Source organism: Macaca thibetana, chromosome 10, assembly GCF_024542745.1.
Source record: "Macaca thibetana thibetana isolate TM-01 chromosome 10, ASM2454274v1, whole genome shotgun sequence".
In the NCBI taxonomy this organism is placed as follows: Eukaryota; Metazoa; Chordata; class Mammalia; order Primates; family Cercopithecidae; genus Macaca; species Macaca thibetana.
Genome location: NC_065587.1, coordinates 82992908 through 83013532, shown reverse-complemented (window position 1 = coordinate 83013532; position 20625 = coordinate 82992908). Strand labels below are relative to the sequence as shown.

Sequence of the window (20625 nt, the reverse complement as noted above, 5' to 3'; positions counted from 1 at the left end):
AATGTGATTGATTACTGGCAAAATTCAGAGCTAACTTAAATATTCTGAATAGATTCCATTATATATTCTTTTATTCAAACCCATTTATTTAAAAAAAAAAAAAAAGCATTAGAAATAACTGTTTAAAGTCAAATGAAGACTACCATAAATAAAGTCAACAATGGAAATAAGATTCAGTAAATTTTTCAAAGGCCATAATTTCTCCCCTCCTTCTTTCCTCCTTCCCCCTACCCTCCCACCCCCCACCTTTTGCCCCAGAGGCCTTCACTGTTCTTCTCAACGGGAGGCTTTGTTGTAATTAAACCAGAGAAAAACTGGCCAGCAGCAGCCAACATCTGACTTGCGGCTTCTGAAAGCAGTGTTCTGGTAGAGTGTACCACCCCCCAGTGGGCAAAAACTCTACAGTAAAAATCTCTCAGCAATATTAATCCTCAAAACTGCATTTTCTCTTCAGAGCATAAAAACGGATGTTTCTCAGCTCCTTCTAACATTCCACCATTTCAAAAATTTACTGAAAGTCAACAAATAAATTTCCAACAAAGAGTTGGTCTTCTGAAACAGCATTCTTCCTCTTAAGAAAATAGGTATACACATTTCAGAAAGTATTTTCCAGTTTCAAAATACAGATCGACATCACTAAATTTGGTTAAACATCACATTAAAGGACAGTTTTCAAAGCTATGTTTATGTTGTGTAAGAAAGAACTTTGAGTTATCTATTTACGAAAATCCCAGAGAAAACAGATTTTAAGTAGAAAGCAATAGAGTATAATTTAAGCAAAAGCTAAAATTTCATTTGTTTTGCATATGCAGAATCTCTTTCCTACCCTAAAATCAAGTGTCAGGGATGTATAAAAAGCTTTCTGCAGGTATTAGTCTGTTTAAATGAAAGGAGGGAGAAATTGCTCTCATTTGATGGGACAATGACAGCTTTTGTTCTTTATTCTTTCACTTTACATGTGCACAAGTTACCGTGGCAACTTTGAAGAGAAAACCCACAGACCACATTTGGTTAAAAACCATTTTTAAAGTGTGCCACTGGATTGTGGATTGATCAGTTTATGTGTTGTTGATTTTCTTCCTCTTCATCTGGTTTAAGTAATACCCTACTTGTACATGAAAAACAATGTATTTTATGACTTCAGGTGGTCTCACCGACCAGTATAGTGCTTGCCACACAGTAGACTAAAATAAATCTATTTGCTGAACTACTGTATGGAAACTTAAATATTAGAAATTTAAAGCACGTCAACCAAGTTGTACTCACACAGTTAAAAAGGAATTTAAAGTCTGCAATGGTAAATGTGGTTTAACAAAAGTAGGCGCACTTTTAATTCCTTTTGCTCAAAAGTCAGCACAAATGTAAAGCATGCCCCCACCCCAAACTCTATACCACTTACCTTCACCACTCTCTAAATTAATATCTTACTCGTTCTTACAAGTCTTGTTCTCTAATTCATTTACTTTGGGTTTAATATCATAAAAGGAAGCAGCATTCACTATGCTGAAGGATAATATCCCAGTTTGCCTTTTTGTTTTAAGAATGCTTGATTTAACTTTACAAGCCAAAACAAATGAAGCAGAATTCAATTCATTTGTCACAAATGTACCGGGGAAAAGAACCAGTAACAGAAAAAGAAAAAGTAGAAATACTTAGCATTGGAAATGTTATCCCCTATTTTCCATAAATGAAACAAGGACCTTGTTCAGGCTAGAAAATAGTCTGGATAAAACCAAGTATGAAAAGGCACACTTGCTTCTCTGCCTCTCAGCAAACCCTTCAGACTTCATGACTCTCAAGAGGAGAGTTAGAGGTCCTTCTGCTTGCCTGGCATTAAACAAAAGAATTGGAACTTTCCTGAAATCTGATGATCGTGGAAAATTTAACTACCAGACAGGCTGCTTAGAAAGCATTTTGCTGTCACTATCAACTATCCTGATGTACTCCAGTTTTTCAGTTTAACCATATATATAGTTTATTTGAAATACCATTTGTTGTTGCAAAGACTTAGCATTCACAGGTTGAGCTTTTTTAGCAGCAATTTAAGCCTTCATAAATAAATTACCTTCCTAATACTCTAAATTATGATTGTATAAATTCCAGTTTACCTAGAAATATTCACAAAGTTGGATACGTTTGTTTAGGCATGAGTTTTTTTTAGTCTCAAGGTTTTACTTAAAACAAGGCAACTAACTTGGATGAAAAGTTCTACATGCCATTATATTTTAGACTGAATATTTTTAAAAGTCCCCAGCATTAAGAAATCATTCTGTGGGAGAAATCATTAAAAAAGAAACTAAAATCTCAAAACCTTATACTTGAATTAATATTTTTCAAAAATGAGTAATGATCAAACAGGTCAAATCAAAATCAATTTAAATCTAAGGCATAAATAAGAAATTAGCACTACTATTATATAGCTTCATCTTAATCTAAGTAATATTCTTAAAACATAAGAAATACCTTCTCATAACACTTCCAGCTCCAAAATATTATAGTAGCAGGGAAGAAATCATATAAACATGTAGATTGCCGCAAGTTCTTGATTTTATTTAAATATCAGTTTTCTATTCAGATACAACTTCTTATATTAGTTTTCCTAAAATAGTATCCTTATCTATTTACATGTTTTATTGGGTGTACCATGGAAATAAATTGGAAGCTTTTCAGACTTGATGATTACATTATAAATGCAAAAAAAAAATCTACAATTTTTATTTGTAAAAAGAAACTGAATATGAATATAAGGATCCCTATTAAAAATTTGATTCATCAGTGAGGTGATTATGTTTTTCTTCTTTTTACTACAGTTTTAAGTGTTTTATAGTTAAATAATGCCCCCATTAAAAAAAATTTTTTTAACATTCCATTAAGTTACCAGGGCTCCATTTATGTTTTTCCCCCAAGTTACCCCATTAACAGTATTTTTCTAAAAGATCGATTCATTTTGTTCAGAAGTAATGGCCTCTTTCAAGCCTAAGCAGACAGAAAGGCTCTGAAGTCAGTGTTGTGGAAACCTGGCCACAGTGTCCATGCCAGTGGGGGTCATTTTTCTTTTCATCATCGACATTTGACTACAGTATTTCTAGGTGCGCAAATATGTAGATCCAGCTCAGAAAGGGGAAAGTCAAAGCATAGGAGATTGTTCATTTTTGATGAAGAGATCCTTGCAGCCTTTAATATGCCAAAACTAAAACCCAAAAATCTGTTTAGCACTATAGTTTCAAACATAAATGGGAAAGAGAAGACATAAAATGTAGTCAAATATGAATGGTTTTGAGCCTAAGTAAAGGGAGTAGGGGCATATGAGAGTAGCTCTGAATGTAACCTTCATTTCTGAAAGAGTATCCTTCTCTCCTAAGAAACCTGTTTTATGTTTTTCCTTTTATTTAAATACAATGTGGGGAGAAAAGAATGACATTTTCCAAGAACTTAATGAGATTTAAGGCTTTCTGTTAATCCCACATTATTACCACTATTGTATGAATGGCAAATGTGAGTTTGCATATCAAACAGAATAGAGGAAGCAGCTTCACCAATGTAAAACAGGTAAAATAAACAAATTAATCTTCCATCTTTTCACACCAATTTAGAACTCTTTCATTCTCTGGGTTAAAAATGTGAAAATCAACACATATTGTTAGAGCCTAATTTGGTGAAATATACATAGTTCTGATACAAGATAAAAGACATTTATTTTATGTCTGGTTATCATTATGAGCATCACCTTGGACACACTGTGGTCTGACCTGACTCAGGGAACCATCAGTTTTTAAATCCCCAAAGTCAGCAGATTCATCATCTCAAGTATATATTGCCTCACCATCATCCCTGGAATATCAGAAATGCTTGACTCTTGGTAACACTTTAAGCAGGTTCTCTCTTGTTATTTTTATAATGGTTTTTAATTAGTTTCTAATGCAATTTAACGTAAGTAGTTGTTTTCTAAACTTAACCACATTATTTAAATGTTGAATAATTTTCAAGTTTAAAAAACTTTTACAGAAGATACTTTAAAAAGTAACCTTGTAATTATAATTTCAACAGCTTGGTTTTCCATTTTCACACACTGAGAAAGCAACAGTTTTCAAGAAAAGATACTATTGGAATTTGACAATAACAGGCAAAGCCCTAAAGGCATCACAGTAAAACCTCACATTAAACAATAAATCATTTAAACTTTCCTCTGTGGGCACTTTGCAATATTCACTAGAGACTGTTTGATCCATCTGCTAACTGCTATTTTTGTTTCAAGTTGCCTAAATAATAAATTCTATGTATCTGCAATTTTTTTTCACTTTTCTTCTGTTAATATAGCCTATGACCATGTTGGTATGCAGTTAGCAAACTAAAATAAACTGAATTTTTGGAGAGAACCAGAAACACAAATTGTGGCCTTATTTAACATACTCGTTCAGCAGAGCATTTGAATTATGGAACAGATGCTATCCTTGCTGGATGTTAGGTAGTAACTGTGGGAGAAGCAAATTGCTACTACTTTAGTCCTTACTTTCAGGGTCACATATTTCCAGGATACTCAAATGTTCCCTACATATATACAAAGTATCAGAGTGGATGATCCTGCATAACCAATTGGAATATTACTCACCTCCTCCAAACTCTTAAAAAATCTTCATGCATATTTGATAATGGGCAAAGCAATCAACATTAAATTCAAAGATCTCTTTAGTCAAGCCAAAGTCTTCTTTCAGAAATGATACACTTATTAAAAATTGGCATATTCATGTATGAACCTAGAGAGAAATGCCCCATCTGGTGTGCTTTCCTAATGGTCACTACAAGGAGATCGAAATAATAGTGTCCTTTCTATTTCAAATACAAAATTTTTTTTCAAACTCAGTATGCTAAAAGAAAATTAGAACAGTATTTTCCAGAAAAACTAAACATGACTTGAACTTCTATGTCACCTTTTGGGCAAGAACACCTGAGTGCTTAGAGTTTCAAGACCAATAAGTAGTCCTTAGATGTACCCCTAAAGAGAATGGGGATGGTGTCAACATTCTGCAGTTGGGAAAATGGAGACCTGCAGGAAGAATCAAACAGGGAACTGAGCAAATCAACAGAAAAGCTTTTAACATAGCCTTTTCAACTCTAAATTGTGGATTGTGTGACTTTGTTAAATCATGTTCAGAAATGCCTAAAAAGTTACCTTGGCATTTCTGTCAAAAATACTTGTTAATGTATTTGCTCACCTCTTTGACATGTACTTGTTTTCTTCTTTTTAAACATTTTATCATTTTATGCATATGATTTCAAAGTAAATTTTTAAAGACTGGCTTGAATTTGAAAGCCATGGTGTTTAATTCAAAGTGACACAATCATATAATAGAAATTATCTGTTTGATGACAATCTCTACTTTGGCTCCTACTTTATTTATATAAGAAAATGAGAAGTCTAAAAACAAAGAGGTCAACCTATCCCTTTTGACTAACCACTATGATGAAAGATGTGTTGTTCTAAGACACTGAAATTAAATGTCTAGGAAATTTCTCTAGTATGTTAAAGTTCATTATTAATAGTTCATTAAAACCTTTTACTTTCACAGGAGATGCTCAGTCCCAGTATATTTTAAGGAAGATAAATATAAAGGAAATTTAGTATGCCTCGTTTTCTTTCCATGAAGAATTTAGTTTCCTTTACTTCTTAAAAGAGAATACCTGTTCTTGTATAACGTGACTGCACCAGACATTCTGAAAAATCAGCAAGAAGCAAAAGCTGGAAATAGCTATTTCACAGCAGGTAATCATACCTCAGGATGTAGCTACTGTACAAAGTCTATACTTGGATAATCCTGGATGGGAATAAAGGTAGGGGGTAACTGCCTGAAAAACCTATTACTATACAGGCCTTAGCATCATGAATGGCTTTCTTCATGAGGATCTGAAGTTACTATCTCTGACCACATTGCACAGAAGAGCCAATAAGAATTTCAAAGAGGGCAATTTCCACTAAGGGAATTAAGCTACACAAAAGGAACCTTCACACAGAAACTCTATCAGAAAGAAAAAAAAAAAATACATAGGAAGCCATGTGTCCTACATAGTAACAGGAAGCAGAATTGTTTCTGCCCCCACTTTAATGAGCTTGCCCACCATGCTGAACTGCAGCTGGAATGTTCATTGACAACAGCAAGCCTGATCTGGAGGTGTGTGCGGCATAGGATTACTTGAATAAACGGTGAAGAACATTTCCAAGGACTAAACAAAAGTTTTAAGTCCCAGCCCCTCACCAGGAAAATAATATATGTGCATTGGATATTCACTCCCGCAAAATTTACTCACATCGTTCAATAAGGTAGGAAAAACAAAGTATTTTATTTTCATGCCTAAAATTACAAAGGCTAATTAATACTTAAAAGGACACAAGATATTATATTACACAATACATCAGTATAAATCTGTACTTTGCCAGCCATAGAAAAAGTTGATTTATATTCTAGGTTAGAATTTAAAGAAATATAAATGCACTGTGAAAACACATTATGAGATAGAAAATAATGAAAAATGTGGACAAAGTCATTAAAACTTGCAGTATGAAACATATAACAAAATGCAAACAGAAGAAAGACAGAGTTCAACATGAAGTGAAATTTTCCACTTAGGTTAGCTGGATGTATTAGCTTTGTAATTCTTTCCCAAAAATAAATGAAGGATTCGTTCTTATTTTCTTATAGAAATCCACCCATTTAAAATAATACTTAAAATTAATAACCAAAGAAAATGAAATGACATTAATAATCAAAGCAAACTATGGGTTTAATTGAGATTCAGGATCTCAAGATATGGGTAACTATGAAGTATGAAGTATGAAGTATGAAGAGAATAGATATTTTTATGACATTTTTCTATACCTGTATAGTCTTTGCCTAATAAAAAGTAAATATAAAAATTTGTGGTTTTTTGATAACAGTAAAATGGTTACCTTTAAATATACCAAACAATATTCCAAGGTGTTAATTATTATGAATATTAAGAAAGAAATGGATATTCAATTAGCTTGATCAATGACTGTCTATAAGGTTGATATAAAGTATAATTAAAATACTTTAGATTATTCAATAAAACTTCAATTATATTTAACATTTCAAGATCAAATGGATTTGGGACATGTTACTTTTTAATGTATAAAGAAATTAAGAAACCATTAAGGTAAAGAGATTATATGACACTGTCTATTGTTAGCTAGCAATAAGCCCGACTATGCCCTCTCCCAAAACAAATTAAAATATTAAAAGTGATTATAGATATTTTAGTTTCCACATTCATTTTAAACATTATATTCAGTATGCTGTCCTTATTGTTTTCTGTCTTTTTTTACTCACTTCATTTTAGGGTTCTGAAGTAACAGAAGCTACCTTGTATAAAGACCTCAACACTGCTGACCATGATCAGCCCAGCCTGGAGCATCTTCCTCATCGGGACTAAAATTGGGCTGTTCCTTCAAGTAGCACCTCTATCAGTTATGGCTAAATCCTGTCCATCTGTGTGTCGCTGCGATGCGGGTTTCATTTACTGTAATGATCGCTTTCTGACATCCATTCCAACAGGAATACCAGAGGATGCTACAACTCTCTACCTTCAGAACAACCAAATAAATAATGCTGGGATTCCTTCAGATTTGAAAAACTTGCTGAAAGTAGAAAGAATATACCTATACCACAACAGTTTAGATGAATTTCCTACCAACCTCCCAAAGTATGTAAAAGAGTTACATTTGCAAGAAAATAACATAAGGACTATCACTTATGATTCACTTTCAAAAATTCCTTATCTGGAAGAATTACATTTAGATGACAACTCTGTCTCTGCAGTTAGCATAGAAGAGGGAGCATTCCGAGACAGCAACTATCTCCGACTGCTTTTCCTGTCCCGCAACCACCTTAGCACAATTCCCTGGGGTTTGCCCAGGACTATAGAAGAACTACGCTTGGATGATAATCGCATATCCACAATTTCATCACCATCTCTTCAAGGTCTCACTAGTCTAAAACGCCTGGTTCTAGATGGAAACCTGTTGAACAACCACGGTTTAGGTGACAAAGTTTTCTTCAACCTAGTTAATTTAACAGAGCTGTCCCTGGTGCGGAATTCCCTGACTGCTGCACCAGTAAACCTTCCAGGCACAAACCTGAGGAAGCTTTATCTTCAAGATAACCACATCAATCGGGTGCCCCCAAATGCTTTTTCTTATCTAAGGCAGCTCTATCGACTGGATATGTCCAATAATAACCTAAGTAATTTACCTCAGGGTATCTTTGATGATTTGGACAATATAACACAACTGATTCTTCGCAACAATCCCTGGTATTGCGGGTGCAAGATGAAATGGGTACGTGACTGGTTACAATCATTACCTGTGAAGGTCAATGTGCGTGGGCTTATGTGCCAAGCCCCAGAAAAAGTTCGTGGGATGGCTATTAAGGATCTCAATGCAGAACTGTTTGATTGTAAGGACAGTGGGATTGTAAGCACCATTCAGATAACCACTGCAATACCCAACACAGTGTATCCTGCCCAAGGACAGTGGCCAGCTCCAGTGACCAAACAGCCAGATATTAAGAACCCTAAGCTCACCAAGGATCACCAAACCACAGGGAGTCCCTCAAGAAAAACAATTACAATTACTGTGAAATCTGTCACCTCTGATACAATTCATATCTCTTGGAAACTTGCTCTACCTATGACTGCTTTGAGACTCAGCTGGCTTAAACTGGGCCATAGCCCAGCATTTGGATCTATAACAGAAACAATTGTAACAGGGGAACGCAGTGAGTACTTGGTCACAGCCCTGGAGCCTGATTCACCCTATAAAGTATGCATGGTTCCCATGGAAACCAGTAACCTCTACCTATTTGATGAAACTCCTGTTTGTATTGAGACTGAAACTGCACCCCTTCGAATGTACAACCCTACAACCACCCTCAATCGAGAGCAAGAGAAAGAACCTTACAAAAACCCCAATTTACCTTTGGCTGCCATCATTGGTGGAGCTGTGGCCCTGGTTACCATTGCCCTTCTTGCTTTAGTGTGTTGGTATGTTCATAGGAATGGATCGCTTTTCTCAAGGAACTGTGCGTATAGCAAAGGGAGGAGAAGAAAGGATGACTATGCAGAAGCTGGCACTAAGAAGGACAACTCTATCCTGGAAATCAGGGAAACTTCTTTTCAGATGTTACCAATAAGCAATGAACCCATCTCGAAGGAGGAGTTTGTAATACACACCATATTTCCTCCTAATGGAATGAATCTGTACAAAAACAATCACAGTGAAAGCAGTAGTAACCGAAGCTACAGAGACAGTGGTATTCCAGACTCAGATCACTCACACTCATGATGCTGAAGGACTTGCAGCAGACTTGTGTTTTGGGTTTTTTAAACCTAAGGGAGGTGATGGTAGGAACCCTGTTCTACTGCAAAACACTGGAAAAAGAGACTGAAAAAAGCAATGTACTGTACATTTGCCATATAATTTATATTTAAGAACTTTTTATTAAAAGTTTCAAATTTCAGGTTACTGCTGCGATTGATGTAGTGGAGATGCCTGAACACAATTCTATATTTTAGTATTTTTTAGTAATTTGTACTGTATTTTCCTTGCAAATATTGGAGTTATAAACCATTTACTTTGTGTTCTACTGAGTAAGATGACTTGTTGACTGTGAAAGTGAATTTTCTTGCTGTGTTGAACAATCAGGACTGCATTCACATGAGATCCTTGTAGTATAAGCACAGGCCATTTTTCACTTTGGTATTAATAAAATGTAAAAAAAACTGGCTGAATGGCTGAATGAGAAAATTTAATTTTAGAAAATGGTTATGAAATAATGTTCCAATTATTAAATTTGTATTATCCCAGTGGTATTCAATAAATCAAAGTGTGTGAAGTAATGGGCAATATCAAACCTGCTGCATATCTCCATTTTTGCTCTAGGCAAATTAATTATCCTTAAAAAAGTTAAGCATATCTTCTGAACTGAATACATCAGCTGGCATAAAAGGAGTGTGAAGTCTGTTAAAGCCATTGTCAGCAAAGCTTTGAAAATAAAGGACTTCACAAAAACAGTAATGTAAATGTGCTTCCAAGTTGCGGGGGAAATGTGTACTTAGGAAAACATGAAAACTTAGATTTGTATAGTGTAATGAACACAAATACCAAAACTGCATTTTGGTTTTGCCTATGCCATCCTGATTTTTGAAAAGTGACTTATAAACACAAAATTGTTAGTGTTTATGATGTTTTTATCATAAAGGATGTCAGAGAAATTTTATGCATATTAAAAATGTAGTGTAATTATAAGCGATTCCCCTCAACAACCCAGAGAAAGTAGTTCTTTAAATGAGAGAATTTAAAGAAAAATAAATACTAGACATCAAATTTAGATCTGGTTTATGTCAAAGGTTTTAACACTGTACATAAATGTTCAATTTACTTTTACAAAGATCAAGAATACTGCCCATTACTGTCACAATTTTCCAGATATTACATAATGAACTTGTAATGTAACATTTCCTTCTAGCTTCCTACTGAATTGTGAGCTATTACTTGTTGAAAAACCATATCACTTTTCTGTTGCCATGATTTTTTTTTTTTCAACAAAAAACCAAAGTGCATTGTACGCCCTTTGGCCAGTCTTGTATGTGCCTTGATCCAACGCTACATGTATTCAGCTTTTAAAACTCGACAAATTTTTCATACTCCTTAAATATGAAAAATTATGGTCTTATTGCTGAATAAAACTTTTAAAAAGTACAGAATAATTGTGCTTGCTTTTTCAGGATTGTGTTACTATCACTAAGTAGCAAATTGCCCAGCACATTAGTCCTAAACGTCCCATGTATTTTTCTAGGCATAAAAATAAAAGTTGGCTAAAAATTTTAAAAAATCAACATCTTGAGGTTGTGTATCATTTTACTTTAAAGAGTTCAGTATTTCATGTATAAATTTATTTCCTCCTACTTCTTCATTGTGTAGATGGAAAATTTAAGAAATGGTTTCACGGCCTTTCTCTCTTAGGCACACTGCTGCCACTGTCCTGATACTTTTTAAGGTGGTCTTTGAAAAATTGTTTTTTTAAAATAGCCTTTTAGTAGAGTGAGTTAGCATTTGTGATACTGTGAAATATACACTTTCTCTTTGTCCCTGTTTCTGGCATACAACTCCTAAAATCTTTGCAATCTTCAAAGTGATATATTTTCATTTTTCATATGCTAATTAGTTCACTGATGGCTGGCAGGCCCTAAGTAGCTTCAAGATAAAGTCTGGTCATTGAAAAGACCAAGACATGATTATAGGGTTGGGACTTACAACCCCAAACCCCAACTTCCAGAGAGGGAGAAGGGGATGAAGATTAAGTTGATCACCAGTGACCAATGGTTTAATCAAGCATGCCTGTGTAATCAAGCCTCCATAAAAAAACAAAAGGCCAAGGTTTGGAGAGCTTCCAGATAGCTGAACATGTGGAGGTTCCCGCAGGGTGGCATGCCTGGAGAGGGCGTGGAAGCTCTGTGCCCACCCAGACCTCACCTAATATTTCCTGCCATCTGGATCCTTTGTCGGATCCTTTATAATACATCAGTAAATCTGTTGCCTTGCATTTTGTGAGCTGTTGTAGCAAATTAATAGAACACAAAAAGGGATCCTGGGAAACCAAACATGAAGCTGGCTAGTTTTGCAACTGGTATCTGAAGAGGGGGCAGTCTTGTGGGAATAAGCGTTCAACCTGTGGGATATGACACAATTTCCAGGTAGCCAGTGTCAGGATTAAACTGAATTGGAGGACATCCGGCTGGTATCTGCTGAAAAACTGATTGTTTGCTCGGTGTATGGGGCAAAACTTGGTAAGACAAGTCTTCTGTGTTGATTGTTGTTGAATGAGAGAATTAAAACACACACACACACACTTTGAGTTTGTGTTTTCCACACAGAGCATCAAAAGACTTGAAATCTTTCAATCTGTTCATAATGTCTGTACTATTTAGAATAAATAGTACAATTAAAAACAAACCACTTACCCTTCCTAGCTATGTTTCCATATCTGCAAAAGGGGGTTATTAGTACCCTCATTTTTGTGAGGATTAAATGACATGATGTGCATGAAAACTGTACAATCTTCTACAAGATATAAGTTACTACTATTATGGTCAACAAATGTTTGCCATCTGTTCCCAAATTTTACTAGAGACTGCTCCTTCTACTCCTCTACTGACAAGGAGATATCTCCAAGTGACTATGAAATCTTATTAATTATTTGCTTGCTTTCTTCAGAATGTTTCCCAACACTCTGTCTTTTGGCTTCCCGTTATGGCTGTTTTCGAGGAACAACTGAAAGACTAATGTGATTAACATTAAACATAGTGAATGTTTCTGAAGGAAGTCTGACTTTGTTTCTAGAAGTTTTGAGTAGTTTAAGCTATAGTTCTTCTAAAAGTCAGGGAAAGGACTGAATGTCTCCATAAAGTCTCTATAAACCTGTGGTTTATAAAAAGCAAAAAAAAAAGAGAGAGATTATATTGATATTTTCCAGTCAGTATACCTTCCATGAGCATAGAAAAGTTTGTGTATATTCTAAAATACACCTTTTGATTATGTTGCCTGGAATAAATCAGAAACATGTTTTATACTAGCAAATATGCAGAGCACCAATAGGATAAAAGTTTTTTCTTTACCTACACTTGCTATAAAATCCAGTTGCTTTGCAAAGTACAAAATATACATATATATATACTTTAATAGAATATCAAGATACAAGTCTCCACCTTAAAGGGCACTCAATAGTTATACACACATTTCCATGCATCCCAAACTAAATGATATTAATAAGACTAAATTCCAAATCAGGTACTAACAAATTTATAGGGAAAAAAAAATCCAGTTCTGAATATATAGCATATAGATTTAACAACAACAACAAATAAAAAAAAACTGGGAAAGCTAGAAAAAAACTAGAGGAAAAAAATTACTCCCTTGCTAAATGTTTGACAAAATCAAAAATCGTTTTTAGATATAGCCACTTGTAACTGCATTTAATCACTGCACTTATTCTTGCTCCCTATTAAAAATGACACTGTGCTCTATCTTATAGCAAGGCTGATTTATTAAAAGTATTATTCCCCTATTCCAAACAAACTGGTGAAAAGAACTCGGCTTTAATAACTACAGTTTCTGACTAATGCATATTTTATAGCTACATGACAACATGACAGTTTTCATGAGGAGTCCTAAAGCACCTGAAGCATGGGTGTTAATGGAATCAATCCACCAATGAATGTAGTATTAGTTCATTCTTGCTGAAAATGGTAGTAGCATTTAAAATTCTAATTCCTTTTTCCTTCTTAGCATGATTAGCAAATCTTGATTTAGCATAGTCTTGGAATAACAAACACTGTACTTTTTGTTTTGGGACTTTTTGTTAAATGATAAGCAAAAAATAACTCATACTTATCAATCACTTTTTAAGAACTTCAAAGTTCTCTACAAATATTCTTAACTAGTCAATGACTTTTACTGACTGGCTTTTTTTTTTTTTTTTTTTTTTTTTTTTTTTTTTTTTTTTTTGAGACGGAGTATCACTCTGTTACCCAGGCTGGAGAGCAATAGCGCAATCTCAGCTCACTGAAACCTCTGCCTCCTGGATTCAAGCGATTCTCCTGCCTCAGCCTCCCGAGTAGCTGGGATTACAGACATGCATCATCACACCCAGCTAATTTTTGTATTTTTAGTAGAGACAGGGTTTCACCATGTTGGCCAGGCTGGTCTCGAACTCCCAACCTCAGGTGATCCACCCGCCTCAGCCTCCCAAAGTGCTGGGATTATAAGCGTGAGCCAGCACGCCCAGCTTGCTCCTTTTTTATAAGGAGCAGACGCTTGCCTTCAAGAAGTGTGCTGTCTACCAGTTATAGGGCATAAATAGCAGTGACAGTTCACTGCTCTGCAGTAAAGAGGAAGAAACAACTACATCTATTTGAATAGATCAAGGAAGACCTCATGAAGGAGATAAAATTAAGGATAGGTGTTGAGGGGTAAGAAGGAGTTTAAAGAAAAGCAGATGCTGGTTCTGAAGAAAAAGTAGTGACCAAAATTATAAAGAAATAAAAATGGCCAATGTTTCTCAACCTTGGCCTTGGTCAGAATCACTTGAGGGAGGTTTTTATTAAGATAATCAGGCCCCAACAAAGACTTACTAAATTAAAAACTCCCAGATGAAGGCTAGGCACATACCTTTCAAAAAATTCCAAAGGTGATTCTGCTGTGGTCGAGGACCACTGATTTAGGAGGTGTTTGGATAAAGGCCAATAGTCCAGCTGAAATACAGGGTCCATGAAGGAGGTAAGACTGGAAAGGTTTTTTCCATTAGGCTTTGCAGTGTGTTGAATTCCAAGCTGAGAAGTCTACATTGATATTCTTTGGCAATGCCTCTTAAGCAGGTATATAAATGATCAGTGCACTTCACGCAACATTTTGTAAAAATAAAAAATATTGCATAAAGATGAATGGGAGAAACTGGGAACAAGAAGGCAAGTTAGAAGGCTATGCAGTATTTCAGGCAAGGGGAAATAAGGGCCTGAACAGTGCACTGCCAGTGGAATGGGGTCAAAAAAGAAATAAAGAAAAGAAAGCTTTAATTAAAAAGATTACAGTAAAAAAAGTAGAATATTGAAGATGATGAAGATTTTCAGCACAGGTAAGTAGAATGTTGTTGAGGCAACTAATAAAGATGGAAAACAACTGAGAAGAAACAGATTTCAGAGTATTTTGTAAATATTGGCTTTGAACAGGTGACTATGTGCGCAGTACAGGTTTACATCTGCTAATTTTTTATAGTGCCCTCTTCAACCCTCCATAGTGACCCAGATAATAAATTAACATGACCTTAGGTTTACATTATCCCTCTGGACATGTCTACAGAGGGTTACAAAGGAGGATGTGGGGACAGATCCTCAGTATCAGGAAGGGAAACCACATCTAAGAGGTGAGTATTAAAATTGAGAGGGCAGATGACATAACCAACAGAAAATAAGCAGAGAGAAAAGAGGTGCCAAAGGAGCACCCTTTGTAATGGGGGAAGAGGGAGAAGAATCCACACCAAAGAAACAACAAATAAACAAAATGTGGCGGGGGGGGTCGCAGAGAAGGAAAAATAATCACAAAAAGAAAATATTATGGAGTCAAAGAAGTAAAGTACTAAAAAAGAAGGATGTCAAAAATGTTATCAGGGTAAAGACATAGGAGAGGTCACCACTGAATATGAAAAATGAGGTGACCCTTGGGGGATTATGAAAGCAGTGTCTGCAAGTAATGAGGGAAAAGCCTCTAGGGTGCTGACAGGATAATGGGAGATTAAAAAAAAGAGAAACAATGATTAAGAAGATAAGAGGGTAAAGGGGTCTTGGTGGGTCATGGGGAGGAACAAGATAGAAAAAAAGGAAGTGAACACCAGGAGGGAGATATATTAACCTGAGGAAGAAGATGGGAGTATAGTGAGAGGAATCTACAATGAAGACAGGGAGCATATTTAATAGGAGAAAAGAAAGTGGAGATGCCCGAGAGGTACGGCCCAAGCCATGACTGTGGCTCTAGGATGCCTGAAATAAAGACCGACTGAGAAGCTACGGTTTTACAAGTATCACTAGCTAGGAGAACAAAGTCACTGAGAGAGATGGAATGAGGTGGTATGAAGGTAAGGTTTGTATTCCAGGCCCTAAGGAAGATGGGGAAATGCCTCAGAGATGAAGAGGATAGAGAAGATGATGGTATTAGGTGATGCAACTGTAAAATACAGACTTCAAAATAAAGGTTTTTGAATAATGATGACAGAAGCATAGTCACATCTTTCAGGTTTGGAGAAAACATTTTTGAGACTACCTACCTATATCCCATACCTCTCCCCTACCCTATTTTCATCAAATATTGGTAGTTTCTAGAGATGGAGCAGATAACAGGGAAGTTCATCCTCAAGGAAAAATGTCAATTAATTCAAGACTATGGGAAGAATGCTAAGAAAAATGCTAATCACATGGGAAATTGGAATCCAAAAGAAAAAGATTGCAGTGAGCCTAGTAAAAGCAGTTAGAAAACGATCCAGAAAGGAGATAATATTCTCAGAAAGAAAGAGACATGAAACAGGAAAGCAAAGCGGGAAGGGCATTGCACCTAGGGCTCTAACAGATAATCAGTTACACAGGCTGCTGGTCATGAGAGGTGGGTGGAAACTCTTATTCTAAATAGTACAGACATTATGAACAGATTAAAAGAAGAACTAGAATAACCAAATTAACCTTGATCTATTCTTCACACTTCAAAACAGAATTAAATTCAACTTTATCTCAAAATACACACTGAAGAAGTATTTTTACCCATGTAAGCTTGCACTGGGCTTTCCTACAAGTATCGTAAGATTCCAGGCAAAGAGGTAAGCAAATCACATTATGAACCCCTCCCACTCCCTACCCCTATCTCATTTTTTTTTTTTTTTTCCTCGCTTTGTCGCCCAGGCTGGAGTGCAGTGGCCGGATCTCGGCTCACTGCAAGCTCCGCCTCCCGAGTTTACGCCATTCTCCTGCCTCAGCCTCCGGAGTAGCTGGGACTACAGGCGCCCGCCACCTCGAACAGCTAGTTTTTTGTATTTTTTAGCAGAGACGGGGTTTCACCGTGTTAGCCAGGATGGTCTCGATCTCCTGACCTCGTGATCCGCCCGTCTCGGCCTCCCAAAGTGCTGGGATTACAGGCTGAGCCCCCGTGCCCGGCCCCCTATCTCATTTTTATGTTATATGGCTAGAATGAGATTAGAAATAACCTTTAAGGCTGCCTTCAAAGTTTTTCTTTTTTAAGAGGTTTCAAAATGAAGCATGCAGCCACGGGGGTGTGGAAGTTGGGGATAATGGGATTTTACAGATTGATTATGTGCACACATAAAAGCAGTGCTTCTTTTTCAATGCCAGCTGGCTGGAGTGGAGGGAGGATAGTCTAGGCAATTACTAAGCAAAGTAATTACCCTGTTGAATGTACGTTGGGGGCTTTGATAATTGTGACAACACAAAGCTGAGGCTAGTTCATACCAATGTTCCATTAAAAAGCACAGAATCACTGCTGGAATCTCGCATTTTAATTTCCTTAATATGGGGATCAATGTTAATGAATATACCCAGAAAAGACTAGGTTAAACAAAAGTCTAACAGAAGTTTCTCTTTCTAAAATATGTTCTGTAAATATTAGTGACGTCTTACACATACAGTGGGCTTAATAAGTGCCTGCTGATTATGTTGCTGCTACTACAGACCCTACCATTTGTTGAAGACTTTGTCCAGCCCAGTGTTAAGTATTTTAGATCTTTTAATCTCATTTAATTCACACAATAACTTTAGAGATAGGAATTATTATCCTTATTTTTCAGATATGCAAATTAAGACTTTGAACGGTCATAGAGATTTGTTATCCATTCAACCTTAACAATGATGTACTACTGAGTATCTGTTCAACAACTGTGGCTGGACTTGGGTGTACAACAGTAGACCAAAAAGACATGAAGATTATGGTTGGGGGAGGGCAGGAATCTAGATTTTTTTTTTTTTTTTTTTTTTTTGAGACGGAGTCTTGCTCTGTCACCAGGTTGGAGTGCAGTGGTGCCATTACGGCTCACTGCAACCTCCGCCTCCCAGGTTCAAGCAATTCTCTTGCCTCAGCCTCCCAAGTAGCTGGGACTACAGGCACATGCCACCACACCCGGCTAATTTTTTGTATTTTTAATAGAGATGGTGTTTCACCACGTTGGCCAGGATGGTCTCCATCTCCTGACCTCGTGATCCACCCGCCTTGGCCTCCCAAAGTGCTGGGATTACAGGTATTAGCCACCACACCTGGCCAGGAATCCAGACATTAAACAAAACTCAAAGGAATATAAAGTGAAAAACTGTGATACGTACCACGAAAGAGAAAAACATGGTGCTATGAGTGAGCATAACAAGAGAACCTATTTAGATTGGGTGGTAAGACCCGAGAGAGAAAGAGTCAGCCATGTAGAGTGAAATGAAGAGTGTTCTGAGCACAGGAAACAGGCTGAGTTAAAGCTGCAAATAGGAAATCAGCTTAACGTGTTTAAGGATTAGAACAATTCAGGTGGCTCAGGCTCAGTGATCAAGACATAGGTGAGATCAGCAAGGTAGGCCTGAATGAGGAGTCTGAACTTCACTCTGGCATAAAAGAAAGACAACCGACAGTTTTTAAGAGGGCAGGGAGGAAGACGGGGAGGAGAGGGGGTGGGGAGCTGGAGAAGTGAGTAAAAGAGGAGGAGAAGGTGTGGGGATCAGACTGTCAGATTTCAATTGTAATAAGGTCTGAACTTCACTCTAGCATAAAAGAAAGACAACCGACAGTTTTTAAGAGGGCAGGGAGGAAGACGGGGAGGAGAGGGGGTGGGGAGCTGGAGAAGTGAGTAAAAGAGGAGGAGAAGGTGTGGGGATCAGACCGTCAGATTCAATTGTAATAAGGTCACTCTAGCTACTCTATGGAGAAACACTGTGTGGAACAGAATAGTGGTATCAAGTAGAGAGGTGGAAAGATGCTCAAAATATTTTGAAGCTGTAATGGATTTCTTCTTAAAGTTAAATAGTAAGTAGTAGAACAAGAATTCTGTTACTGAAGCTTGGGCTGTTAACTTCATCAGCGGTGTTCAATCTTTTGGCTTTCCTGGGCCACATTGGAAGAAGAAGAATTGTCTGGAGCCACACGTAGAATACACTAATACTAATGATAGCTGATGAGCAAAAATAAATAAATAAATAAATAAACAGAAAGAAAGAAAAAAGTCACACAAAAAAAATCATGTTTTAAGAAAGTTTACGAATTTGTGTTGGGCCACATTCAAAGCCATTCTGGGCTGCACGTGGCCCACGGGCTATGAGTTGGACAAGCTTGTCTTAAATACTGATCGGAAACACTTCGTCAGTAAATGTTTTAAAGTTTGAGTCAAGAAAAAAAGATTATTTCCTTTTACTGAGATAACAACTAGAAAGCATTTTCAGGATTAAATCTCAAAACATTTAATGGGGAGGTGTGACTTTTTCTTCCAATACTTACAGACCTCTGCCCCATGATGCTGAATGATGACTTGGGGTCGTCAATAGTCAATGACTGTCAACTACCCTAAAAGTAACACTTGTCTTTCTTGTAGCTTTCAGTGAATTTAAACTCAGAGTTGGTAGAAATAACCTTAATGTCTGGGTTCCCTACAAGATCTTTTCATGATCCCATCACATCTTCTAAGAGCCGCAGTATAAGAGAATGGAAGTTTCAGATTACTGAAGCTTTTTCCTAGCTTTGTGCTGAAGTTGAGACATATAACTCAAGAGAATACCGACTAGCTTACAAAGTTAACAAATGCCAAGATTATTTAGTGTTTTTCAATAATCTTTAAAAAATCTTTGAATAATTATTATGTTATATTCAGAGTACACTTGCCAGACCTACATAAAGACAGGTATCAGAGGTCCATATTTACTCCATGCTTTTAGCCAATATATCATAGAATGTTAAAGCTAGAAGATATTTCATCAATTTTGGTGATGTGTACTAACCATTAAATTGTGTTAAATCCCCTAATTGTTTTAAAACAATACTTTTTTTTAGTTTATAGTTGAACTGTAACTGCTTTACAGGTTTTGTTTGTCTGTAATGGAAAATCATGTAGCTAATCTATGAATCGCAATATGCTTCTAGCTACTAAGCTAACTACTAGCTCATAGTACTTATCATATAAGTTAAATGCTACCTTTGTTGTTATTATCTGATATATTTAATATTTTGCTTATGTGTTATTATCTATATGCCCCACTAAATGCAACTCCATGAAAACAAGAATTTTATTCCCCCCTGTTGTTTCACTGCTAAATCTTTCCAACATGTAAAACAATGCCTGAAGCCTAGTGGACACTTACAAAATATTTGTTGGATGATTGAATAAAAGAATGAATGAGCTTCAAACACTTACATCACTAAGTATTACCTGAGACAATCTTGGTGAAAGCTCTTTGTAAACCATAAGCCATTCTACAAATGTAGAGCATTAGCAAAGACCATTTATTAAGCATTTCACATCCATTATCTCCCTTACTTCCCAATTCACAAAAGAAACTAAAGTTCAAACAGCTAAAGCAACTTGCCCAATATAACACAGCGTAAGTGGTAGAATTAGAATTCCAACAAACAAGTTGATTCCAAATCCAAGTATCTTGACTCCAGATCTCCTGCCTTTTCTATCTTGCTCTTTATCGTGACATGCTGACTCCAAGTACATAAAACAAAACATACCAGAACGCTATTAAATTATACATACAATTCATATTTGAGATAATGACTAAGAGCATTATCTTTGAATTAGACAGACCTACATTTTCATTCCAGTTTTTGCCACTTATTTGGGATATGGCTTTGGTCAACTTTTCTAAGCCTCAGTTTCACCTTCTGTAAAATAAGGTAGTAATAATGCCTCTCTAATTGTGTGGAAAAAATTATGTATTTCAAGTAAAGGACTTAACTCGCGAGTATGGGTTAATGGCTCAAAGTGCCTAAAATTTTATTTATTTATTTATTTATTTATTTATTTATTTATT

General features: G+C 36.2%; 2 protein-coding genes across 9 annotated transcripts in view; one reads left to right on the top strand and one right to left on the bottom strand.

Moving 5' to 3' along the window:
* Nucleotides 1-10908, top strand: part of FLRT3 (fibronectin leucine rich transmembrane protein 3) — a 13676-nt gene extending 2768 nt beyond the window's left edge. The window contains exons 2-3 of one of the 3 annotated variants that reach the window (XM_050745633.1): nucleotides 5568-5761; nucleotides 7354-10908. In XM_050745633.1, coding sequence (XP_050601590.1) covers nucleotides 7406-9355 — 1950 coding nt within the window. In that variant the 5' untranslated portion in view covers nucleotides 5568-5761; nucleotides 7354-7405 and the 3' untranslated portion in view covers nucleotides 9356-10908. Of the gene's footprint in view, nucleotides 1-5567; nucleotides 6317-7353 lie in introns of all 3 variants that reach the window. The other 2 variants (XM_050745632.1, XM_050745634.1) reach the window with 2 other exon arrangements.
* The window catches only part of MACROD2 (mono-ADP ribosylhydrolase 2), a 2111745-nt gene that overhangs the window by 1733932 nt on the left and 357188 nt on the right, over nucleotides 1-20625 (bottom strand). The window lies entirely within an intron of this gene.